This window comes from Bos indicus, chromosome 10 (assembly GCF_029378745.1).
Source record: "Bos indicus isolate NIAB-ARS_2022 breed Sahiwal x Tharparkar chromosome 10, NIAB-ARS_B.indTharparkar_mat_pri_1.0, whole genome shotgun sequence".
Taxonomy (NCBI): Eukaryota; Metazoa; Chordata; class Mammalia; order Artiodactyla; family Bovidae; genus Bos; species Bos indicus.
In genome coordinates this window covers 21,258,713-21,283,961 of record NC_091769.1, presented here as the reverse complement: position 1 = coordinate 21,283,961, position 25,249 = coordinate 21,258,713, and the positions used below count along the sequence as shown (strand labels likewise).

Below are 25,249 nucleotides of genomic sequence, written 5' to 3'. Positions count from 1 at the left end.
AGGAGGGCCGAGAAGCACCCTGTAAAGAGCTGGACAAGAATTCCTACTTCTTGATATGCCCTCACTGTTCAGGGGGGCAGATACACTGTACTTAGAACAGGAAGAAGCCAGGGAACTTCCAGGAACCTTCAGTACAGCCTGTAGGGCCTGAGAGCTACTGAAGATGTTACGAGAGTGACAGAAAGGCTTGGATGTGAAGCGGAAAACCGCAAAGGGGGGTCTCTGAGACCACACTTGGCAGAACAGACCTCAGAATCTTGAGAATTAAGGAGCCAAAGGGACAAGGGCAAAGGAAGGACCAAAGAAGTGAGGCCTGAGGAAGGAATGTGCCCCTCACCAAGGGGCCAGGCTGGCCAGGGGCGCTCGCTCTGGAGCTGGAGCCCCTCCCATCTCGGGCAGAGCTGGAGCGGGAAAGCGACAGGAATGCTCCCTAGTGGCTACAAAGGGAACATCACTGAGGAGGGGACAGGCCTGCCTGGTGAAACAGTGGCTTTCTCCTCCCAGCTCCCCTCCTTTTAAAAACAAAGCCTCTCCTCACTTTTCTTCAAACCCACTGGCAGGGCAAAGTCCTTCCCAGCAAAGTCAGCCAGAGGGCACCAGACATATTTGCTTACAATTTGCATACAGTGATTTCCAGTCAGAGCCCTCTAGACTTGTTTGCCAACTTTTCAATTGTTCCATCTATTCTCCTTCCTTAGAGCCCGTTTTGGGGAACTTTCCTTTCGTTCTCTGAAACCCCTGACTCCAAGCTGCCCCCTCCACATTCACTTTGTCCCGCCTTTCTCTCCTTTTGGTTTCAACCTGTTGCTTTCAAGAGGCAGCCACAGAGGGAAGGGGAAGATGGGAGTCTGTGAGCCCACATTAGGGGGATCAGTTGGTACCAACAGCAAATAAATTCTAACCAGATGAGATTTCTTTTCTAAGGCAGTGGAAGAACATGGGCTAAGGATTCATGCAGACCCAGGTTCAGTCCTGGCTGTCCCCACTCACCAGCCGTGCAACCTTGGTAAGTTACTTATCCAGTCTGTTTCCTCACCTGGAAACTCCCTGGCCCTCTAGAGTGCTCACACAGAAGGGTTCAGAGCTGGCTTCGTGTCCTTTGCTGAGCCTGGGTCTCTCCAGTGCATCTGCAGGATCACACAGCTGTGCTCACCCGGCTTTTGTGAAGACTAGTGCAGGTAACATGTGAAAAGTGCCCATACTGGTGTCCATCAGGTCAGTTCCTTTCCTTCTCTCTGGCTTTCCCTGCACTGCACCTCATCCCACCCCACCTCTCCCCGAAGAGCTGGGCAAGATGTGTACAGCTAGGCCAATGCTTTCTTTCGGTCTTGCCCCTTCTTGACCTGGCCTCTTCCTCTCATCTCTGCCCTTTAACTGAGGGCAATTCTTTGTTGAGTAGGATTTCAATCTAGTCTGCCCAGCAGCAGTGTTCATTTCTCATAGGCCCTCTTGATGGCTGGGTCTAGATACACCCCATTATCCCAAACCAGAGACTGGAAGCTCTGCCCAGGTTCACACTTGGATCAAAACTATTATGTCTTCTCCCTGCATTAAAATTATCACTGCCTCTGTCTCTAAAGCTCACCTTCTATATTTAAAAAGAAAACAACAAAAAAGGTATTCCTATTCCTCCATTTTAATTCTACCTATCTCTTTTAGATCTCTCCCCAGCACCCCAACATTTAGGGAGTGCGTACTTTGTGCAAGAGAAGTTTTGTCCAAAAGAGAGAAAATAAGAATGGCAGGGATTGAGGCAGGCAGGGAAAGGAGTATCAGAGAGAGTGAAGAAAGGGACAGCCAAGGCAGATAAGAGGAGGGAGGGAAAAGGGAGGGAGAGGTAGGGAAGGGGCAGGGAGTTGGGTCTTGATCTGCACAGGTAAATACTGCAATCAGAGTCTCCTCAAGACCTCCCAGCTTTGGCATCATATTGGGCAGGGGCCTGTCCCCACTGAGAAGGATGGAGCAAGGAGGTTATCTCTTACACTTTGCAAGATGCTGAAGGTAGGCAGAAGGGACATAGGTGGGGTGTGAGGAGAAAGGAGAGGCTGAGAAGAAGAAGATGGGGGAGGGAGGGAGGAGACGGGGCTAAAAGGGAAGCTACAGATTAAAACCACAAGCAGAGAGGGACATCCGTGCACACTTGCGTCACTTTGCTGAGATGTGCCGCAGCATGCCGGCTGCTGGAGTTGAGGATGTCCCAGAGAGAACAGGAGCCTCTTGCCAATGTGTCTCCCTCAATGATGCTGAAGTGTTAGGACAGCAGTGTGCGGAGCTGTGTGGTCTTCAGGCGCACTGGCGAGACCCAGGTTTAGATAACCGCACCAAGTCAGCGCCGAACTCTTCTTCTGTATCAGCACTCCACAGTGAGAACAGGGGGCTGCACCCTTGAATTCAGATTCCGGACCCTGTCTGATCCTGGCATGGGGTACCTCTGTGGAAGATCTTTGATCTCCCTGAGCTTGAAAACAATTACATGCAATTCTTCTAGAATTATTTGGAAGGGTACCATTGTAAATGGCTGTGTATATAAAATCCTTCTCGTTCTTTGATTCTCATGAACCCTCGTGATGGTAATGACTATTTAAATACTATTAAAACAACAACAACGACAAATAATATCTTTAAATGTTTATCATGTGTCAGGTACTGTGCTGAGCCCTCTGGAAGCATCACGTCACCTAATCTGCCACTACAATCTGATAAAATAGATACAGCTAGTCATTCCCATTTACAAACATGGCAGCAGACTTAGATGGGTTATGTAATTTTCAAGGTCTCTTACTTGGAAAATAGAGTTGAGATTGGCCTCAGGTAGCCTGACTCCAGCACTCTGCTCTCAAGTTAATTTGTAAGCCTTTAAGCTTGGGCTGGTAGGTATTTGAATGAGATCTTTGAGTCTGAGTGTGCTCCTCTGCCCTTGTGTGTGTTGCCTTGAGCGTACATGCTGTCGCGCTCTTTGAGCTTGTCAGGGCCTTCTCCCAGTTGTTACAGTAAGATGGGCCACTGCTGTCTGTGCAGGGGCCCTGGCCATTCTGGGTGCATGTCTGTGTCTGTCTGGCTACTGGAGGTGAAATGGAGATAGCTACCACAGATTTGTGATAAATTCTGAAAGTCTACACATGTGTATTCATAATATGAATATGAATATGAAAAGTGAAAGTGAAGTCACTCAGTCGTGTCCCACTCTTTGCAACCCCATGGATTGTAGCCTACCAGGCTTCTCCGTCCATGGGATTTTCCAGGCAAGAGTACTGGAGTGGGGTGCCATTTCCTTCTCCAGGGGATCTTCCTGAACCAGGGATCGAACCTGGGTCTCCCGCATTGTAGGCAGACGCTTTTACCTTCTGAGCCACCAGGGAAGTCTCAATAGTAATATGAACTTAAGAAAAAAAAAAACAAAAAACGGTATGGTATTGTCTGGAATCAAATTCTAGTTCTGTTCCCTATGATGTAAATGTCCTCAGGGTGGGTTGCTTAAAGCTTGTTTCTTCATAAATAGAATGGGGAATAGTTCCTTATAGAGTTGTGCCCACTGAGATGATCATTATTGAGACTGGCACTTTGTATGTGATCAATAAATGGGAACGATAATTGCTCATCCACCTACCTAACTCCCTGAGTTGGGGTGTGTGTGTGTTTACTGCTTTCTGCTCTTATGTGTGGCCGAGGGCCTGGCTATAGCCTTGTCCGGGCACCTCTTCGGGGTTAGCGAAGGGGCCCCCCAGGCTCTCGGTTACACCCCCTGGGGCCCTGGGTTTCCCGTTCAAAGGTAGGGGTGTCCTGTGCGGGTGTGCTGCCGCGTGCTTGTTTGTGCGCGGTGGCCCGGCTGGCGCGGGCGTGTTTGGGGTGGTGGTAATTACTGGGATGGCCCAGCCCTAATGAGTGTGATCTCGTTACACTCTCACCGCCTCTAATGGAGCTAACCTCATTTCACAGCCATTAGAGATGGAGATGAGGCCCCGCCCCCAGCCCCGCCAGCTGCAGCTCCCACAGCCCCGGCCACGTTCTTCCCCTCCGGCTCGCCATTTCCCCTTGCCACCGCTCCTCTCCCTCCCGGGCCTCTGCTCCTCCTTCCAGGCTTCCCTCTCCCCTTCCCCATTGTTCTTTCCCTTCCCATCTTTCCGCGCTTCCCTCCCCTGCCCTCCTCTCCTCCATTCCTGGCTTCCTTTACCCCTCCCTCTGCCTACCCCCGGTCTGTCTGTCCGCTGCGTCTCCATCCCCCCGTCCCCTTCTCCGCTCCCCTCCCCCGCCCTTCCCTGCTGCGGGCCCTCCCCTCCCCCACGGTGCCCCGTCTGGCCAAAGGACAAATCTCAAGGGGAAACCTGCAAAGACAAACAAGGAGCAGTGACTTCATTATCGTCGTTAATTTGCCACTTCAGTTCCTCCCACAAGGGTCAGAGCCGGCACGGCTTGAACTCAGGACTGAGGCGGAGGCCGAGCCGGCCGCCTGCCTTTTCCGCCTTAAGCCTCTCCCACAGCCACTCGGCCTCCCCTCCTCCTCCCGGCCTTCATTTCTCTGCAGGGGGTCAGGCTCCGGGTTTTTCTCTTCCGTTTCGCAGTCCTCGCAGCCTCAGCCTACCGCCCTCCTTTTTCATTTAAATTATTTGGCCTTCCCTCCGGCTCTCCTGGCTCCAAAGGTTTATACCTTTCTTGTTCTATTCTCCCGGTTTCCCCTTTTCCCACTCTTCCCTGCCCTGCCTCCCTGACTCCCTGTCTTGGCCTTCCTCAGTCTTCCCTTTTCCTAACCTCAAGCACACTCCTGTCCCTAAAGCACTAGGATTTATCTCTAGGTTTGAAGACCACATAGCCTGGTGACGCAGGGAATGGGAGGAAGGAGTCTGTGGTACAAGCAAGAAAAGTAATACAGAAGGTGGAAATGGCTGGATTGAAAGGAAGACAACTGTGATAAGGGATGACAGGCACCTGAGTCAAGGCAAGCAGCAGAATCCAGACTCAGAGACTCAAGACACACTGGGTTCCAGAGAAACCACCTTACCAAGACCAGAGAAAGATGGGCCAGAGGGCCTTGCGGTGGGGGGTGGGAGGGTGTTACCGACAAGACAGGGAATGAGAAATCTGAGGATGGAAATGGTGCTCACCCCATCAGTTCCCCAGGGAAACACAGACTAACACTCCCCTCCCACCCTCTGCCCTCCTCCACTGAGAAGCCAAATGACTGACAATTGACTCTTGACCTTTAGCCCAATCCCAGCCCCAAAGGGAGAAACTGAAGGTAGCTGGCTGTGACTGGAGGAGGCACCGCAGAAATGTCTACACAGGAAGTAAACATTTCTTTACCCACCCCTGCCCTTCCAACTGTGCACTTCCACACGCTACACAGGACCACATTGCATATGAATGCCCTCTTCTCTCCGCAGAAACCGAGCGCTACTTATGCCTTCTAATTGCTCAGGCCCCAGTGCCATCACAGTTCCAGTGGATGGCCCTGCTGTGATTCCCGTCCTGGAACCTTGTATTCCTGCCCCAGTGCAGAGGCAGCTCCTATTCTCTCATTTGACTTTGAAAGAGATATTTTGAGGGAGTGCCATGCTGTCTTGGGAGGGATTAGGAAAAGGTGTCTTTTTCCAAGTATGTACAGCTTGGTGACAGGAGAACAGGTGGATCTCGGCTCTGTCAGCCCCTTAGCTGGGTACCCTAGACAAGTGGACACAGAGGCCCTGGTCTGCACGTGTGCCTGTAAGAGGGGGGCAGTGAGAGCCAATGGGATTACCTCAGGGTGCTGAAAGGCACCTCTAAATCCTTCACCCTATCTCACTGGCCTAGGGTGGAGGAGGGGTGGGCAGGCAGTCCCCTGGAGCTTTCCACAGAGAGGCAAGGGGCTCTGGAAAAGTGAGTGGTGGGATGACTGAGAAGCCAGAGAAGAAAGATGGAAAAATCAATGAAATGAGTTTCTAACGGTGAGGTAAAGGACCGCTGTGTCGACAGCCTGTCGCCTGCTGCAAAATATGAGCTGCCCAAGTCCATGGCAGCGGCTGACAGTGCATCCACCGCCACCGTCCTCGCTGGAGGCCCCCGCCCGCCAGACCCTTCTCCAGCTGCCCTGGCCATTCTTATTATAGACAGGCTCTCCCTCAGGGCTTTGCGACCTCTCTTCCAGGGCTTCTTTCCTACATTCCTTTGATCCATTCAGGGCATTTTTGACTCTTCACCACAGGCACAGGTTAAGTTATAATTCCTGACTGGGTGCATCCTTTTCCTCTACGGCTTCTGTGTTTAGCAGCCTGCTCACAGATCTCAGAGTTGTGATGAGCTGTGCATCTCTTGCCATCTCCTGTTTTACTCTATACCTCTAGACTCCAACAACGCAATGCATAGTCAGAGGTCAAGGCCCTCCCTCTTAGGGCTTCTTGCATCTAAGTCTGTGCCTCTTTCTGCCTTTTGGCCCACTTGGCCAACACTGACTTCCTCGTAATTGCCTAGATTTGGGCAAGATTTGGGGTCTGTATTGATTTATGAACTCTGTGGCTAGCATGTCTGTGCGCATGCATGTGTGTGTATTTACGTATTTACATATGGCAGATTCCATTGTGGTTTCATGACTGGGAATGGGGTGGGTTAAGGATGCTACTTCCTTTTTTTTTTTTAAGGATGCTACTTCCAATTCAAATCTCCAAATCTGTCTTTAGAAACAACTCTTAACCTTTTCTGGAAATCACCTCCTTTCTCTGCTGCTGCTGCTGCTGCTGCTGCTAAGTTGCTTCAGTCGTGTCCGACTCTGTGTGACCCTATAGACGGCAGCCCACCAGGCTCCCCCGTCCATGGGATTCTCCAGGCAAGAACACTCCTTCATATCTTCCTCCTGGGCTTCTAAGACTGTTTATTCATGTTTTCTCCCAGGATCTCTGCAGACTCCCCAGATCAGCTCCTAGAATCAGCCCTGGATGCCTCTGAGTGTGCCCCTAACCCAGTGTCTCTTCTCTCCGCCTCAGGTTTCACAGGCACTTCTGGTAACTGCCCTCCAGTCCTTTCCTCCAGTGTCTGCTTTCTCAACTTGCCCATTTATGCAGACTTAGGCCTGAGAGCTGGGGTGAAAGGAAGGCGGGCACCTCTTCCTTAGCCTCCTCTTATTTATTCACCATCTTGATCAATAGATATTAAGCATCCCCTGTGTGACAGACATTGTGCTAGGTGCTAGAAAACAATCAGAAACTAGACACAGGCAGTGCCGGCTCATATGGCCATCAGGACTAACCCTGGGTCTCTCACTGACAGCTTCTCTCAGAGTCCCCCCACCCCACCCCCACTTTTACCTTCACAGCCAAGTTCCATTCAAGATCCTTCCTTTTTCTGTATCTCTGCTTCACACGGCTCTCACATGGCTCCTATCCCCTCTAATCTGCATTTCCAGCTTCGTGTCTATTCCTAAACCCAAAGCCCAAAGCGAGCTACATCTTAAATTTTTAGTAACTCTCCTTCCTGCTCACAAAGCCCTTCTCCTTTCACATTCTGTAACTGCCCATTTCCACTCTCTTCCTTCTTTGCCTGTCTTTCAGTCCTACCATCCCATCCTCAACGCCCCAGTCTCCTGAGATCCTTTCCTTTTGCTCCTGCAGGCTCTAGTGAACCTCAGGTGCCCACAAACAAGACTTCATTTAGAGCTAAGAATAGCTGCAGGGAGGCAAGGTCAAGCTACCAACCTAGGAATCCTACAGATTTGACTATGGCCCTCGCCAATATGTGTACAGATCCCCAGCAAAGCAGCAAGTTGTTCCTCTGTGGGTTTTAAGGTAACACCCGCTGCTCTGACATCATGGAGGGAGGAACCCTGTCAGGTTGCCAAGGCAACACCAGCAATTTATGACATCAGAGGCTGTAGGTCTTTGGTGCTCAGGGGCTAGAAAGATTCCAGTTCCTATCAGTTAAAGTAAATGGGAATTTCTAGTGTTTTTTTAATCTCTGTGCTCACTGTTGCCCTGGCTTGGGAATGAAATGCAAAGGCCTCCAGTAGCTTAGTGAAGAATTTGGCCAACAGAATGAGCCAAATCTCTCCTCTTCACCAGATATCTTTGCATTTCCTCTCCTCTCCTCTGGCATCCCTCTCTTTTGGGGATTCGCCCAATGGTATTTCTGCTCTGCCTTTTTTCCAAATTGCCCCTCCTGCGGCGCTCTCTTTGCATCCATCATGCTGTGTCCTTCTCACTCCAGAGGCATTTGTTTCCTTTGATACCTCATCCTCTCCTCTTCCCTACCAAGCTCCGTGCAGCTCTGATCTGCTTCAGCAGTCCTCTTTTTGCCTTCCATTCCCCTTCTTTGTACCATGTTTTCCCACCTCATCTTATTCTTTAGTTCCTCCCTTCCCCCATCTTAACACTGTATTCATTTCATATTGCTTTTTCTGTTGACCTTCCTCTGGAGAAATAGTCTATCCTTTCTCTCCCTGTCTCCTTCTGTATCATTATTTATTAACTCATACTTTGTTTCATTCTCCCAATTTTTCATGAATCACCCCGATTCCTCCCCTGCCCCCATCCTGCATGAATTTTCTCTTCCTTTGCGTGTTCCTCACATCATGCATTTCTCTACCCTGTGCATTTCTCTCCTCTTCCTTTCTGTCCCTGTTCACCGCTGAAATCTTCCATCTTCTGCCCATATCTACCTCCTTTTATCCTTCAAGCCCCTGAAGTCTGGAAAAACAATGAGCTTAAAACAAGGTAAACTCTCCCACTCTTTATCCACCTTTCCCATTCTTTAGGCCTGAATGAACCTGGCCCTTTGCATAAGATAGCTTCTGTCACATGGATGAAAACTGCCTCCTGAAGCACACTGAATCCAAATATGATAAGATCAAGGACCCAGGAAGAAGACAAATTAGAAAGTAGAGAAAAAGCCACCAGGGTCTAGAATGAACTGAAGGACAAGGGGCAACCAAGCAGGGTGGAGCTCTGAGTCCCAGAGAATGTCCCCTTACAAAATCAAAGTTGACAGTGAATGAAACATAATGGCTCTGACTGATGAAGGGGTTATATGCCCCTGGAAGCCCATTAAATTGATTTCTTGGCCTGTTTATGTGCCTTCACTAACCATACTCCCCAACTCTCCCAGCCCCTTTGCTCCCTGGTATTTTTGGCTGCTGCAGTTAAAATGCTGAGTGAGAGGGTAAGAAATACAAGAAACTTAGGGTGACCAAAGAGAAAAGGGAGGAAGAGGGCAGATTACAGGAACAAAGGTGAAGAATAGGCAAAGGAGATCATGGGAGATGGGGATGGGGAAAAAAGGGGGTGAAACAAAACGGGGAAATGAAAAAAATAGATAATGGTAAAGTTAGGGAAGGGAGGAAAATCGAGTCAGTGATGAAGAACTATGTGGTGGGAAGCTCCTGGAGAGGCAGGTGACACGCAGGAGACCAGCGGTGAGGTCCTGATGGGGGACACAAGCACATGGCAAAGGGGACAGTTAACAATGCTAGGAGTTCCAAAGTTCCCTGGGTGAAGACCGAAGACGAGGCCGGCCTGGCTATGCGGAAAGGGCACTTGAATCCTTGAGGGAGATACACCTATCCCTCCACTCTTCCAGGCCCCTGACCAGTGACTACCACAATCATCAATCATGACTGATAAGCAAACTCCAAGGCAGCCTGAAAAGGCCAGAGAGATCCATTCAGACCCCGAAGGAAAGGGCACGGAGTCCTAGATGGGTAGACCAGTTATGCAGCCAAGGTGTGACACACAGTGACAAGAACACACAGCGAGAGGATCGCCCGGATAGGAAGTCACATCCGGAGACAGTGACACACAGACGGACCCGGACCCAGAGACGGAGGGGTGGGGAGAATGAATGAGAATGGCAAGATCCAGAGGTAGGGACATGGACAGCGATCGGCAGGGCAACAGGCGCAGCGTGGTCCAGTGCTCAATGATAGAGCTATTCAGAGAGAGGGACAGACAAGAGCGGATGGAGAGTTGGGGGGCCAGGAGAGGCACACTTCACCTTGAACAGGAGCGGTGGCCTCCCCTCACCTACTAGTAGCACCTTTCAAAAACCAAAAAGCAACAAACAACCCAACTTCAGGCAAAACCTAAAAATCAAAGATTAAGGGTACCCACCTCCCCTCCCATCCTCCCACCCGTGGTGAGCTTGCCCATCCATCAGCCCGCCTGCTAGCCGCCGTTCCTCATCCATCCTGAGGCTGGCGGGGGGCCGCCGAGTCTCAGGCCCCTCCAGACTGACAGCTCCGAGCCCCCATAGTCACCCGGCCTCCTCTTCCCTCCAGGATCCCCGCTCCCCGTACTGCTCGGCGCGACCCGTCTAGCCTCTCGTTACCCTCCGCCCGTCCGGCTGGCTTCTAGTCCAGCTTTGATGCCTTTCCGTTCCCCGCCTCTGCCTCCACCCCGGCATCTTTCTCTTCGCACTCTCGCAGGCCCTCTCCTTCCCTCCCACAACCCTGTCTCTCCTTCTCAGGCTCTCGGTCTGTCCGTCTGTCGGTCTGGGTCCCCTCCCCCAGTCCCTTTCGGTCCCTCTCCGTGCCCTCCAACGGCAGTCTCCGAGCGCCTCCTCTCCCCTCCGTCTCAAGCTTCCAAAGAGCAAGGAAGGGAAGAAGAGAGGGAGAGGAGAAGAAAAAAAAAAAAAAAAACCAACCAACCCAGCAGCATCGGAAATCGATGCACTTACACCTCAGCTGGAAGCAGGGACGGGAGTCGAACCGCGGCCGCCGAGCAGCGCGAGGCGGGGAGGGGAGGGGGTGGCTCTTGGAAGGGACTTCTCCGATGTGTTGATTCCTTTTTTTCCCCTCCTCCTCCCTCCCTCCAGCGCTCACTCCGGGGCGTCGGGGACGGAGATGGAAAAAATAAATAAATAAATTCACGGCGGTGAGGGAAGTGAAGGAAAATAATCAATGCTATTTGGCTGCGGCTGAAGTGTTTTCCCGGCTTCGTGAGGGGGTTTCCATTGATTCACCCTGGGCACTCGCTCGCTCCCTGCCTCCTCCTCCTCCTCCTCGCCCTCCTCCTCCTCCTCCTCCTCCTCCTCCTCGCCCTCACTCCTCCGCCTCATTCAGTGGCTGGAGCCGAGGCGTCCCACACAATGGAATAATCAATACCCAGGCGCCCGGGGCGGCCCCACTGAGCAGGTGCAGCGGCCCGCCCGTCGCGGAGTAAGCCGGGAGTTGTAGTCCGCCGGCCCTAGAGCTTGGTGTCTGCTTCACCAGACTGTAGGCGGAACCTATGACAGGCGGACTGCGGTGCTGGCCACCTGCTTGACTGTGGCTCCAGGTCCAAGCCGGTGCCTGCAAAGAGCATTTTAAACACTTTCCCGAGTTCTCCTCCTCTTTCTTCTGTCTACAGAAATATACATGTGTTTTGTTATTATTACTATTATTTTTTTTTTAATCAGCTCTAGAGCAAGCCATGGCTTCTATGAGCTTTCCAGAACCACCAGAGACCTCGCTTTTTTTTTTTTTTTTTCTCACTTTAACTCCCTTCTTTTTGCCTTATTAATTCCCCTCCCTTCCAGTTGGGCACTATAGAACCTTGTCCGCCGCAGCAATTACTCTGAGTCACCGGAGCTTCTGTCTCCTTCACTCGGTCACATAGTCCCCAGAGTTGGGTGCAGGTGGGGTGGGGAGAGGGCCTGGTTCCCCATCCTTATTTTCAGTTTATCAGCTCACATAAACTCCGTTATATTCTAATAACTGCTGAAACTTAACGAGTGCTTAGGGACAGTACCAAGCACTTTAACATATATTAACTTATTTAATCTCCACAACTAGTCTCGTTTTACAGTTAGGAAGGCCTGCATGTATGCTCAGCCCTGTCTGATTCTTAGAGACTCCATGGACTATAGCCCACCAGGCTCCTCTGTCCATGGGATTTTCCAGGCAAGAATACTGGAGTGGGTTGCCATTTCCTCCTTCATGAGATCTTTCCAACCCAGGGATTGAACCTGTGTCTCTTGTGTCTCCTGCATCAGCAGGCAGATTCTTTCCCCTGGCACCAGAAACCAGGGCACAAACAATTCACTGGCCCAAGGTCACATGGCCAGTAAATGACCCAGCCAGGATCCAAATCCTGATGCTCAGACTCCAGAGCCCATACTAGCTGCTACAGCCTACTTCTATTAATAGAAGGAGAAAAAAAAAAAAAAAGGTCCTAGGGTTCACAGGAAAAAAGGAAGGAGAAAGAAACTAATATTTTGAATCTCTATGATGTGACAGCATGTCATTGAATCCTCACACTTATCTGTGAGGGAGTCCACATTCTACTAAAGACAAAACAGAGATTTCAGGAGGTAGAGTATCTTTCCCAACACCAAACACCAATAAAGTGAAGACCGGAGTTGACTCCAGGTCTGACTGACTTCGGAGTCTAATCTTTCTTTCTCTTTAAACTGCTGCCTCTGCCCTATTGGATTTGAACCCTATAACTCAAGGAAGAAATTAAGTCTTCTTACTTTGAGCAACAAAACTTAAAAGCAAAGGACAGATGAAAAGCAGACCAATGAAAGGAGTTAGGGGCTGGGATCCCTCTCTTCCCTGCACACTGGTTCCTGTCATTGGGTGGGTGGGGGTGGGGGGGGTGGGCGGTTGCAGATAAACATTCAAAACATGCCAGGTTCAAGATGCCATGTCTGTAAACCAGTGTCCTCTCCACGGTACCTCCCATGAGTCATGTGTTTCCAAAAACATACTGGGGAAAGGATAAGTGTAAAGAACCTAGCCCTTCTCACCCATCATAGGAGGGAAGCCAGGAGTTGACAAGAACCACTGTTTCTCAGTAAGCTACCTTACCCAAAAAACCAGACATACAGTAGATGCCTCCAGGTAATCATAACCCTGGGAGGGAGTAAGGAGAAGCAGCATTCTCTATTTTGTCTCCCAAAGCAGTCAGAGGGCCATTCTCATGTCTTCCTATATTTTAAATGAACACAAGTATTTCTCCTATTCCTGACAAAGCCTGCACAGGGGCCACAGGAAACAGACAAACTGCTCAGTTTGGCATGCAAAGCCTTTTCCAGTCTGCTCAGCGGTATTTCCAGCTTCATCTCTTTTCCCTTAAACACTGGCCAGGTGCTCTCCAGCTTCTGGGTCTTTGCTCATGCTGTTTCTGTCTCCAGTCGTTGAAATCCCATCATGTCTTTAGTTTTCATCCAAAATATCATTTCCTCCTCTTACAGAAAGTCGTTGGGGGAGGGGGCTTCCCTGGTGACCTAGTAGTTAGAATTCTGGCTTTCACTGTGGGAGGCTGGTGTTCAATTCCTGGCCAGGAACTGAGATCCCTCAAGCTGCACACACACAAAAACAACTCTCCTATCCACCGTTATCCTGAACATTCTTGGGGATGTTTCAACTCTCCTTTAAAACTCCAGAGTCTAGAGTAACTAGATTGGTCTTAGCTATCGTTCTTCTTCCCCCAGCTCATTGCCATCGGCCTGCATTTAATGGGCCACCACAATAGTCAATAAAGTATCTGCTGGACAGGGTCTAAGTGAGTGGCTTGTATTCCAGGCCCATCTGCCAACGAAGTGAGAGGGTTGAAGGCGGGAATGGGGTCTGAGTTCCTTTTCCATCCGACTTAACTTCAGATAGACTCCCACAGGCGTCAATCGAAGCTTTCTTGTCACCATAGCGACGAGTGGGCAAGAAAGCAAAGTTTCCCTTCGGAACTACACCTCCCATCATGCACCCGGGCTCCAGGGTGTCAGGCTCAGCCTGCGGCCTGAGACCCGGGCCGCCCCTCGGGAGCTGGGAGAGGTCTGGAATGAGGAGCAGAACGGAGGGGGCTATCCTTGCTCTTGGCCCACCGCGGAGGTTGCGGCCCCTCATAACTTAGCAGGCTTCTCGGCCCAAGCCTGCCCTCGGCATCGCTACATCGGGCCTAATATGGCCGCTTGTGCTGGGACCTCCCCCGTGCGCAGAGAACCGGGCCGAGGTCCGGAGCCAGGAACTGCTTCCGGCATTCCTCGCGGGCGTGGCGTGGGCTTCCTTCCCCTTACTCCAGGTCCCGCGAGAGGAAGACCGTAGGGCTTTCAGGTGAGACCCGAGGCTCCGCGGGTCGGTGCTCTGGGGGGATCGGGCGGGGTCATCTCCCGCTGTGAGTAGCCGTACTCCCGAGGTAGAGTATGTCGAACGAGGGGCGTTGAAAGGATACCCGCTACACGGCTTGCTTTCTAGAGAGCCCCTTGGATTTTCCAGGGAATCCTTTGGAATAGGACATCAGCAGCAGAAGGGATCCAACTGGAGATCTGTGCCTGTTGCTGAGACTTAAAAAACATCAGAGACAGACAGGGCCATCCATCACAGAAGGAGGAAGGACCCCCGACAGACAGCCCTGCGACGGTGTGTGCCCCTCACAAGTTCTTCCGGGGGGAGGGATCTTCGGGAGCTCATCAGTGTTTGTTGATTGACTGACTGCAGGTAGCATGGCTCAGGGCCTGATTGAAGTGGAGCGAAAGTTCGTTCCCGGGCCCAGCACAGAGGAGCGGCTGCAGGAGTTGGGGGGTACCCTGGAGCACCGAGTCACTTTCCGAGACAGCTACTATGACACCCCTGAGCTGAGCCTCATGCGAGCTGATTACTGGCTGCGACAGCGAGAAGGCAGTGGATGGGAGCTCAAATGTCCCGGAGCGGCAGGTGTCTCAGGACCCCACACTGAGTACACGGAACTCACAGCTGAGCCTTCAATTGTGGCCCAGCTGTGTGAGGTGCTGGGGGCTGAGGTCCCGGGGGCTGGGGGCGTGGCTGCTGTGTTGGGCCCCCTGGGGCTGCAGTTAGTAGCTAGTTTTGTGACGAAGCGCAGTGCCTGGAAACTGGTGCTGTCCGGAGCTGACGGAGAGGAGCGGCTGCTCAGGGTGGACCTGGATACAGCTGACTTTGGCTACGCTGTGGGTGAGGTAGAGGCGCTGGTGCACAAGGAGGCTGAAGTCCCAGCTGCCCTGGAGAAGATCCACCACCTCAGCAGCCTGCTTGGTGAGGGAGACAGGCTCTTCTGTCCTTCCCTTGTTCTTCTGAGTGTACCCACTGGGCCAATTGTCGGGGATGTTTCGAGGCTATTTCTTTAAGAGGAATTACTTTAGCAGTTTTCTAGAGGACCCAGTTTGCTCAGGGCTCTATCAAATCTGGTTCATCTTTTGCAGTAGCTGTCTAACCTGCACTGAATCCTTCCGTGTGTCTCTAATCCTCCCCAGCCATTGGCTCATGTCATTCTCATACCTCCAGCCCCTCTAGGTATCCTTCGATTCCATTTGTCAGTTCTCTTCAATCTTTCCATCCATCCTTTCTCCCCTCAACTCCTGTCCTCTGATTTTTATAATGAAATCCTCATTGGTCCTACTGGCTTGAGTAAAAGTCAAGAATGTTGTTCCTATGCGACAGAAAGCGGGGCAAACATTAGCAGGTTGGTTCTGTTCCCAGGCTTAGCTCCCCTGTACACAGTTCATCCATGCAAGTACAAGGTTGTGCCTCCCACGGGGCCTTACAGCCCTGGGATGTTGCTCTTGCCTCCTCAGCAAACCTATACTGAGTTCCCTGCTATCGGCCCAGCATGCTGCCAGGCACTAACAATCAGACACTGGCTAATTGTGGCTCCACACCACAGAGGCTGGAATTCTCTGCAAATCCCACCTCATTCATGGTCGTAGCTGCTTCTCCTTTCTACACCCCTTGGTTTCTCTCTGTGTGTGCATCTCTGCATGTGCTTCATTACCAAGCTAATGAGCTTTGGCATGCCTGGAGAGGCTTTAATCTTGATTGGGGGGCAGGAGCAGTAACTGAAATGAGTTGCTATTGAGGCATCCTCTGTCTTCCTAGCGCCTGAGTGCCCTTCGCCACTTCTCCTTGCCAGAGGAGAGGCTCGTGCTTGGCTTCCTAGGCCCACTTCTGCCTCAAGTGGCCCTCTTCGGCCCCGCTTCCCCAGGCCAATCAGGGAGTAGGCTGGTGGGTTAAATAAGCTGGCTGGCTGGCGTTCGGAATCCCAGTGCTGCCTTGGAAACAACTTGGGGTCCAGCTGCGTGGGCAGGGAGAGGCACAGTATTTGTGGCTGTCTGGTTCTCTCCTCATTCTCCTTTTGCCTGTAGGTGTGCTGGAGCAGGGGAGGGCACCTGCCAAGCTGATTGTGTACCTGCAGCGCTTCCGGCCCCAGGACTACCAGCGCCTGCTAGAAGTGTACGGCTCCAAAGAGAAGCCTTAGGGGACTGGAGATCTGGATGTGACACGGGGCTGAGAAGCTTCATTCCTGGGCTCACCGTGCCTCTTCCCTTCTGGCTCCCCTTCTCACAGTGACTCCTCTCGCTCCAGCTCTGCCTGTTCCTTCACCCTACCCTCCGCTATCCTTCCTGGAGCCTTCCTGGCTGCCTCCTCTCCCTCATCCGTCAGATGCAATCTGTGGGCCGCCCCTCTCCCCTGGCCGCTAAGCAGCCTCCATTGATTTCCGCTCGTGTTTATAGGATTTCCACTTAGCCGTGATCAGTAGTTAAGCACAGGAAAATCCCTTGCCACCCCCCTCCCTTGGTCGATGCCATTGATTCTGCCAGCGGCTCCTAAACTGCCTTACAGCTGAGTTAGAGAAGAGGGGAGGCAGCAGGGATTTCCCTGCCCGGGGCTACAGGGAACAGCAGCAGCTTGGGGAAGCTGGTGAGGATTCCTGTTAGAGATCTAAAACTTCTGGTTTGACGTTGCCCCTATGCCCTGCCCTGGCCTAGAGAGTAGAGTGCCTCCTGTGGAGGTTTAGGGGCACATCTGCTCCCCAGCCAGAAAGGGGGTAGAAGGAAAACCTTCCTTTGTTGAAACCAGTTCCAAAAGCTTAGGGCAAGATACCTACTTCCTGTGTAAGAAGGCTCTTCCCTGTCTGTTATTCACATACATTTTCTACCTCAAATATGGCTTTGCCCCCTAGGGCTTTATTGGCTTTCATCATTTGTGGGGTTCCCCCCACCCCAGTTTCTGCAGCAGCAAGGACAGGACCAGAGTGCCACCTGCTGGTCACCCTCAGATATGGATCCAAGTAGCTCCTGATTTGGGGGCACAGGAGGAGTTCAGGCTTTGAGTGGAGGCTGAGTTATTGCCATGTCTCCACGGGCAAGTTGTTCACCTCAAAGATTTCCTGTACCGACTGGCCAAAGTGGTCGTAGGTGAGGCGCAACTTCAGCCGCAAGGGGGCCTAGGAATAGGAGAGCGAAGACCAGGGTAAGCACAGATGACTCCTCCCTGCCCTAGGTCTTAGCCTCGAGGGGCTCCTGGAGCTCACCTTGTTAGGATTGAGGATTCTGAGCAGCTGGGTCATGGGAGGGCCACCTTGGGCTGGAACAGTGTCTCCACTGGGGGCCTGTAGCTGCAGCTGGAAACTCTGAACACAGGAGGTTGGACAGAGCACACAGTAAGGCAGCTGGCTGGCTCAGGCAACCACTCCACACCCAGTAGTTTTACACCCTCTTCCCGCGACTCCCCAAGTGCCTGTCTCTGCAGTCGCTCCCTTCTCATCTCACCCTCCCTCCACCCCCAGTGCCTCCTCTACTTAGTGGCTTTTTCTCCTGGAGTATCCAGGCTACCTCTGAGTCCTGGTCTTCTACAAACCTTAGGCACAGCCGCCTGGCAGATGAAGTGGGTGACGTCACCCCCTGAGGTGTTGGTGGCAGTGACAGTGATTAACAGCAAAGTAGGGGTTCCAGGGGGTCGAACAAAAGAAAGATTCAGCTGAAGTCCTTCACGCTCAAATACTTTGAGATTTGGGATGGGAGCTACAGTAGGGAGAGAGAAGTGATTCTGTATATGGGCTGAAGATAACAGTTCATTCATTCATGCAAGAAAAATTAAATGAGCACCCACTGGGTGCAGGGAACTGCTCCAGATGCTAATGATCGAGTGGACAAGAAGATGAGGTCCCCAGTGGAGCTCACAGCTTAGGAGAGAAAAACAATAAACAAGGAAACAATCACAGTCTGTAACTGGTGCTCTCAAGGAAATAACCTGTGGGGGGAACTAACTTAAGCAGGAGAGGGAGGGGAAGCATCTGACATTTTAGCTGAGGCTGAAGATGGAGAATGAGCCAGTTATTTTAATGTGCTGGGGAAAGAACATTCCATGTGAAAAGAATATGAACACCAAGGGCTTGAGTTGAGAGGGGCCAGTGGAGCGGGCAGTGGGAAAGCCTGTGAGGTGGGCAGGGAGGAAGCAGGACCCTGGGCCAAAGACATTGGAGGGTATCCAGGAGGGGACTGTATGATCTAATGAATCCTTTTACTAAGATGGGGATGTGATGGGAGCACACAGCAGGGACAAGGGAATCAGAATCTCGGTCCTCAGCTTAGAAGGGGAAGCACCTATTTCCACCGCCCCTTCTTTAAGACATCTCCCCTTTGCTGAGGCTTACCAGGGGGTCGGGGAGCGCAGGGAAGGTCAAGGAGGTGTATTAAAGTATCTCCTGGGGTGGGATCCAGAGGGGGAGGGTGCTGGGCATTCTCAGAAGGGCCATCCAGGAGATCTAACAGATCCAAGAGCTTTGAGGCCTGGAGAGAGGGCAGAAGGGTCAGGGCTCGGTATGGAAGCTGGACCATGCTCTTCCCCCAGGGCTCCCCTGGCTTCTCACCTGGGTCTCTGTGGGGAGAGGGGCTGCTTCCGAAAGCTGGGCTACTTCTTTGCTTTCCTTTGCTTCCTCATCAACCTGAGGGCCACCCCGCTCCACAAGAGGCATCTTTTCCAGGACGGCAGCCCTGAGAAGAAGAACGCAGGTGTACCCCTCTGGGTAGACCCTGGGGTTTTCACAAGAGATGTGTGGGAGGAGGGGTAAGAATATGAGAGACCTGGGCTCATGGCGGGTCAGACGTACCCCTGTGATTTCCTAAGACGGAACAGTTTTACTGGCTTTCAGATGAACAAGGAGGGTGGGAAGCCCATTTAGTGTCCATGAACTGTGGGCGGGCACAGGTAAGGCTGCGACCCCTGCACCCAGAAATGGACATAGGGAGCGAGCTGGGGGTTGGGTCCCACACCGTCAGCGGCGCACCTCAAGTGGTCGTACTTCCGGAAGAGGGCGTTGTACTCCACTGCCCGCTGCTGCAGCTCCACGTTCTGGCAGCTCCCGTAGATGGACATCACCTGGCAGATGCGGCTGGGCCACAGGATGGTCTGTGACTGGGACTGGCCATCTGCCCTGCCCTTCACCTCTAGGATGCAGCAGGGAAGGAAGAGGCCCCCACAGAGCAGGGAGAGACCCACGATACTTGGCTCAAAAGGACCCAAGGACAAGGGGCTTGGGATGGAGATGCAGGAAACTCAGAAACTGGGGGCCATAGTGAAGGGACATCTCTCGCTGGAGGTACCAAGAAAAGGCTCTGTGGGAGGGGCCGGGACCCAGTCTTACTTGTTGTCCCCATGGAGCCGGGTGCTGAGCTTCATGAGGGCCGTGAGGGCATATCCCCTGGTGGCTGGCAGGGACATCTGGGACTGCAGCACCCTTTCCAGTAGTGCCAACACCTCCTCTTTCTCCACCTTCCAGGGGGCACACAGAGAGTAATCCTGGGGCTGGCTTTGACTCCCCTCACACGTCCCTCCTCAGTGTACCCCCAACGCAGGACCCACCTGCAGGGGCTCGGTTTCCTCACAGGTCCCCTCCAGCAGGAGGTCTCCGTATTCCCCGATGCACCAGGCTGCCACCTGCACCAGTGGTTGCTGTGGGGGATGAGAAACATGCTGGGCCATGCTGACCCATGAGAAACATGGGTCCCTTCCTCACTTCCAGACCCCGTGACATCCCTTTAGGCAGTGCAGAGATAGTGGAGTTTGCAGGGGTGGGGAAAGGGAAGGCCCTTGGCACAGGGAGCAGTTATGAGCAGTTGTGTTAGTTCCGGGCTCTGTCCTGGCTCCTGGGCTTCCTCTGCTCTCTAGTGGCCAAGTATAAGAACTACATGGCTTACAACAGATCTCATGATTATACTAAGTGAAATAAGCCAGAGAAAGACAAACGGTATGATATCTGTGAGGAATCTAAAAGATATTACAAATGAATCCAAACACAAAACAGAAACACTCACAGAAATAGAAAACAAACATTGTTACCAATGGGGCAAGGGATGGGAAGGATAAATTAGGAGTATGGAGATAAACTGATACAAACTACTATATATAAAATAAATATGCAAGGGTTTACTGTATAGCACGGGGAACTACATTCAATATCTTGTTATAATCTATAATGGAAAATAATCTTGGGACTTCCCTGTCAGTTCAGTCATTAAGACTTTGCCTTCCAATGCAGAGGGTATGTGTTTGATTCCTGGTTGGGGAGCTCAGATCCCACATACCTCAGGGCCAAAAAAATATATATATATATATAAAACAGAAGCAATATTGCAACAAATTCAATAAAGATTTTTAAAAAATGATCCACATGAGAAAAATAATCATCTTATAACTGGATCCCTTTGTTGTACACCTGAAACTAACACAGTATTGTAAATCAATTGTTTCAGTTTTTAAAAGTACTGTAGGATAAAATTCAGAAAGAAATACCAAAAACAAAACAACCCCGCCCCCCTCCCATGGCCTAACCACAAGGGGTGCAGTGAGGATGAAGTGACGGGGTCCTCCCTTGAGGAAGGGGTAGGTGGTTTCTGCTAGACTACTAAAGTAATATGGAAAGCGGTATTGGCGTATTGGTTATTGGTTGGCATCTGTGAATTCACTCAGCATTCAAGGTAGTAATAAGAACTAATACATGCAAAAAGAGCTTTTATCTATATCCTGTTTGATCAAGACAGCTCTGGGTGGTAGGCAGGGTAGAATGCTGAGTAGACCTGGTATGAAGAAAGTTCAATGAGTCATCTGTGGTTGCACAGACAGTAAGTAACAGAACCAGGACAGAAGTCCAGGTGTTCTAACTATAAGCAGGGCTCTGTTCTTCAGTGACTCCTCTACTAAGTAGAAAGCTGTGAGGATAAAAAAGAGAGTGAGACAGAGCTGTGACTCTAGGGGAAAAACAGTTGGGAATCTGGTGTATGGAGCAGGTAGCCCAGGAAGGGATGAGGCGGGTGGACAGCCCTGCGCCTGGTGGAAGGAGCGGTACCTGGGAGATGTCCTCAGCCAGGGCGCTGTAGAGGCGGCGCACAGAGTAGGCGTGGAGCTCCTGGGCGCCCCCAATCAGCTGGATCAGGTTGGCCACTGCATCATCGCGCACATAGGTGCCTGCCTGGAGGAGTGAATGTGGCTTGGTCAGCGTGGTGAACCCTGCCCGCTCCCACCCAGCTCTCAGCCCAGCCCCTGCCTCACCGTCGTCAGCACACGGAGGATGGTATCTATGTGCCACCGCTTGGTTGGGGCGAACCTAGGGGACATCATGGCTCTTCAGTCCTGGCGATGACCCTCCCTGGATTCCACCCTCTCTACCTCCTGGGCACCCATCCCCTCACCTCTCTGCTGCCAGTAGGATGCCAGAGGCACAGTCGGCCCGTAGATCAGGGGGGCAGGACTCCAGAAAGCCCTGCAGCTCCTGGGTCATGGCTCGTACGTTAGAGCTATTCACCAGGGCCAGGCTCAGTTCCAGGGCCCGCCTGGAGAAGAAACGTGTGTTTAGACAAGGTCTCCCAGGTCACCCCATGACATTCCTTGGGGCTCCCCTTTCCCAGGCACCTGTCTCCTTAGTCCCCTTTCTCCAGCTGCTAAGCTGGCCCGGTGCCTGGGCCCTCTACTCTTTGCTATGGTTCCTCTGCCCTGCTTACCGGCTGAGGGAGGCATCAGGTTCCCACAGACATTCCACCACAGTGGGCCGGTGCCGCTGCACGGCACTGTGATCAGACTGCACCAGCTTCAGCAAGGACGTCAGCGCCACGTATCTGGTCAGAGCACGAGGGTCCTTAGCATACCCTGGCCGTCAGCCCTCTCCCCACCCGTCCTGCTCTGGTATGGAAATAAGAGGCTGGTGAATCCGGAGATTCTGGAAGAAGGAGGGCAGAGGGTCAAGGGCTCAGTGGCACAGCCCTGCCAGACACCTGGGCCTATTACCTAATGTTCCTGTCACTGTTGAGTAGGAAGCGGCCAAGAATGTTGACAGCTAGAACCTATGGAAGGCAGAGGTTGGGATTCAGGGAAGGAGCAGCCTGCTCATTCAGCAGTGGGGAGTGCATGGCACAGGGTGCCCAGGGTGGGGAGAAGAAACTGGAGAACAGGACCTGTCTCCCTGGCTGGAGTGGGTGGGAGGGGCCCAGGGGAGGGGCCTCGGGGACGGTACCCTTAGGCCCGCGGCAGAGCGGATGTCCATGATGGTCAACACTGTCTCAAACAGCACCGCGTTGCCCGCGTTTCGGCTGGTGTCCGTGTTTGTGGCTACCTGCGTGGATGGGAGAGAAGCTCTAAGGGGCTCCATCCTTTCCTCATGTCATCCCTCAAACAGCTTACAAAAGTCTATCCATCCCCTCCACCCCCACCCCCCCCCAACTATGTGCCAGGGATTACTGCACTGCAACAGACTGTGTCCCTGACCTCAGGAGAGATCACAGTCCAGAAAGAAATGGAGACACGATCATCTGGCCACTGCATGGGGAGTGGTCATGGGAGGGACGCCCAGGCCAGTGGGATCACAGAGCAATACACATAACCCAGGCCCCCACCCCAACCTGGGCCAGCAAGTCATTCATGGTCTCACTGCTCTCCTCGTGGTTCCGGCCCAAAATCCGAAGCAGACGAAGTATCTGGACCTGAAATTGGGTTAAATAAAAGTTGGGCGTAAGGGGCTGAGGATAGAAATCCAACGTTGAGAGCGCTGTGAGGGGTCTGGCTGGCTCCCAACAGTCTCCTTGCACTCCCTCCTCCCAGCCTCCTCTGTCCCCTTGGGCCCTGGGAGGGTTCAGAGATGAGTGAGGCCAGGAGATCTGGGGACAGTCTTTTGAAAAAAAAAATTGTTACCAAGTTGGACTTTCTAGTTTTCAGGCACTCCCCCTCACCACACTGGACCTGGGATGAGCTGGTGCCTGCTACCCTCCTGCCCAAGTTATTGATGAACCAAAGTATTGTCTTGGAGGGGACCACTGGCCATGGGCTGCCTAAGCTTTTTGTTCCAGGGATGCAGCAGGGAAGGATCAGCCCACCTGCAGGAATGGGTCGCTGACTCCAGACACGCTGTGTTCTGCGGAGCATCCTGTCATCACCAGAGTCCGGAGGGTGTGCACCAGCTGGGGTACCACCTGAAGGGAGGGCAGAGCCTGACCTGGGCATTCTTCTTAATCCTCTCTCCCTTCAGCCCCCTCCAACCCCACTGCCCTTCTCCTCCTGGCCCGGGGCCCACCCCTTCACCAGCCCACCTTTCGAAAGTGCTGGAGGGCTGCAGGGCTTCGTTCGCAGAGCTCGGTGATCAGCGTGACAGTGCCCAGCAGGATGCCTGGGTCAGGGTGAGGGAGCGAATGGTGGACAGAGCGCAGGGGAGTCTACTGTGTGCGTGTTTGCATGCACATGCTGCCCTTCACCTAGGAGCTACTGTTCCTGTCCTAGGGCTCCCTGCTGCCCACAGCCAGAGCTGAGGCAGTGGACGAGGAGCCCCGTGGCCTTACCATGGTGGCGTTCATGAAGCAGCTGGGCACAGGGTGGGAGGAAGATGTCAGAGAGTTCAGGGACCTTCCGGATCATGTGTACTGCAGTCAGAACAGCCTGCAGAGGTCAGGGGGCTCAGAGAGGGCGGGGGTCTGCCAGGATGGAATCCCCCACCTCTATCATGTGGCAGACAGGACAGTTTGTGCAGGAGCAAGAGCCTAGAACCTGCTGTCTCACCTTCTTGCGCACATAGGGGCTGGGCTGCAGGAGCAGCTTCTCCACCTCCGGGGCCAAGTCCCGGCACATCTCAGCAGAGCCCATGGCGCTCAGTGTGCACAAGGCTAGGCCTTGGACAGCCTCAATCCCCTGGCTCAGGTCACTGCAGAGTTTGGGGAGGACAGTCAGTCAAGCCTCTGAGAAGTCCAGTCCTCCAGTACCTACAGCAGGCAAACCCCTGGGATTTCCCAGTTCCCCACTCTCCCATCTCCCTGATTCCAAGTGCTTCCCAGAACCCTCTCACTTCTTGATGCTGTTGGTAATGAGCAGGTGGGCATCCTGCCTCTCATCCAGTAGAAGCATGGCCCCCAGGTAGCCCACCCTCTTGTCTGTGAACCTGGGGGAGGCGATCAGTTTCAGGCACTCCATCTATAGGGAAGCGGGCAGACCAGGAAGGGGTAGGGGTGAAACCGGAGGCACTAGCGTGGCTTTTCTTTCTCCTTTACACCAGATTAACCTGTGGGGGCAGCATACCCCAGGACCGCCCCGTTCAACAAGAATAGAGGTTTAGGAGATTTAGTTTCAAGGAAACGGAAGATTGGGAGAGAAGAGCAGGGGCCTTGAATGGCGCTGGCCAGAGAATGAGGGGTTCAGTCCATCTGATGACCAGTTGGGGTTGTAAGGGCAAGGAGATCTGCGGTACACCCTGTGAGGGCCCAGCAACTCCGCAGAATAAAGAAATCGAGAAACAAGTGAGGGGGGTGTTCGCTACCGTGCCCCACTAGCTTCTCTCATCAAACTCGGACGGGAGGCGTCCACGCCCAGTACCTGTCCAAAGTGGGCGGGGTAGCCTAACATGTGGACGTAGAGCAGTTTGGCCAGCTGGCGGTGGCTGTGCAGAGGGTCCCCATCGCGGAAGGAGGCCCGGATGTGGGCGCACTCTTTCTGGATCACCTCCCGCTCCTGGGCCTGGGTCTTGGCCCCACGAATCTCCTGGATTAGATCCTGAAGCTTCAGCGAGGACGCCACCATCCTGGCGGGCAGAGCCCGGAAACGGAGAGGGCCTTAACCCTCTGGCAGTAAGCATCCGGCCTTTTCTGCACAGGCTTGCAATAAACCAGATTCCTGAGGGTCCGGGTCCCAAGACACCCTAAAACTGATTTCTGTCACCAAATCCCGCCCGAGACCTCCATTACGCATGCGTCCTCGCCCCACCCCCGCACCCGTCGCTACCGAGCCTGCGCTGGAACCCCGCCTATTTCTCCCCCAAAGGCGGGTCTCCACCTGGCTTCCCATCCCTAGTTCAATTATTCCCTTCCTTCTAGAGCCCGGCGCTGTTTCTTTCGCAGAGACCCCGGTCCCCTTCTCAGGCGGTGTCAGCTTCCCCACACCAGGACGCCAGCCTCACCTAGCTTCAGTCTCAACTCCGCGGCTCTCCCCCCAGCGCTTCCTGGTCCAAGCCCCGAGGAAGGTCCGGGCTTGGTCTGATCCTTCCGTCTCCCCGCCCCTATTGTGGGACCCCGCCCCTCCTGGGCCGCCCTGCAGAGCAATCTTGAATCCTCTGACCTC

General features: G+C 52.9%; 3 protein-coding genes across 7 annotated transcripts in view; 1 reads left to right on the top strand and 2 right to left on the bottom strand.

Moving 5' to 3' along the window:
* ZFHX2 (zinc finger homeobox 2) overlaps window positions 1-10,948 on the bottom strand; it is a 30,483-nt gene extending 19,535 nt beyond the window's left edge. For 2 of the 3 annotated variants that reach the window (XM_070797096.1, XM_070797098.1), the window contains exon 1: window positions 10,630-10,948. The gene's annotated coding sequence lies outside the window, so the exon portion shown is untranslated. Of the gene's footprint in view, window positions 1-1,036; window positions 3,996-10,629 lie in introns of those variants that run through there. The other variant, XM_070797097.1, reaches the window with a different exon arrangement.
* A 2,594-nt stretch (window positions 10,949-13,542) lies between these two features.
* On the top strand, window positions 13,543-17,884 carry THTPA (thiamine triphosphatase). 2 transcript variants are annotated; one of them, XM_019968318.2, is made up of 4 exons: window positions 13,544-13,984; window positions 14,147-14,290; window positions 14,369-14,920; window positions 16,027-17,884. In XM_019968318.2, the coding sequence occupies exons 3-4, from the start codon at window positions 14,374-14,376 to the stop codon at window positions 16,137-16,139; spliced, it is 660 nt and encodes a 219-aa protein (XP_019823877.1). In that variant the 5' UTR covers window positions 13,544-13,984; window positions 14,147-14,290; window positions 14,369-14,373; the 3' UTR covers window positions 16,140-17,884. The 2 variants fall into 2 exon arrangements, with proteins under 2 accessions (XP_019823878.1, XP_019823877.1); XM_019968319.2 differs by lacking the exon at window positions 14,147-14,290 and having other exon boundaries at window positions 13,543-13,984.
* AP1G2 (adaptor related protein complex 1 subunit gamma 2) lies at window positions 16,827-25,198 on the bottom strand. Of its 2 annotated transcripts, XM_019968313.2 has the most exons (22): window positions 25,089-25,198; window positions 24,509-24,713; window positions 23,985-24,109; window positions 23,702-23,843; window positions 23,485-23,581; window positions 23,239-23,315; window positions 23,026-23,121; window positions 22,555-22,635; window positions 22,170-22,268; window positions 21,944-21,999; window positions 21,661-21,774; window positions 21,352-21,492; window positions 21,212-21,266; window positions 21,009-21,131; window positions 19,526-19,615; window positions 19,308-19,435; window positions 18,951-19,055; window positions 18,534-18,657; window positions 18,318-18,453; window positions 17,522-17,685; window positions 17,196-17,294; window positions 16,827-17,108 (listed from the first exon to the last, which is right to left on the bottom strand). In XM_019968313.2, the coding sequence occupies exons 2-22, from the start codon at window positions 24,710-24,712 to the stop codon at window positions 17,007-17,009; spliced, it is 2,358 nt and encodes a 785-aa protein (XP_019823872.2). In that variant the 5' UTR covers window position 24,713; window positions 25,089-25,198; the 3' UTR covers window positions 16,827-17,006. The 2 variants fall into 2 exon arrangements, with proteins under 2 accessions (XP_019823872.2, XP_070653195.1); XM_070797094.1 differs by lacking the exons at window positions 23,239-23,315; window positions 25,089-25,198 and having other exon boundaries at window positions 23,702-24,713.
* Window positions 25,199-25,249: the final 51 nt, after the last annotated feature.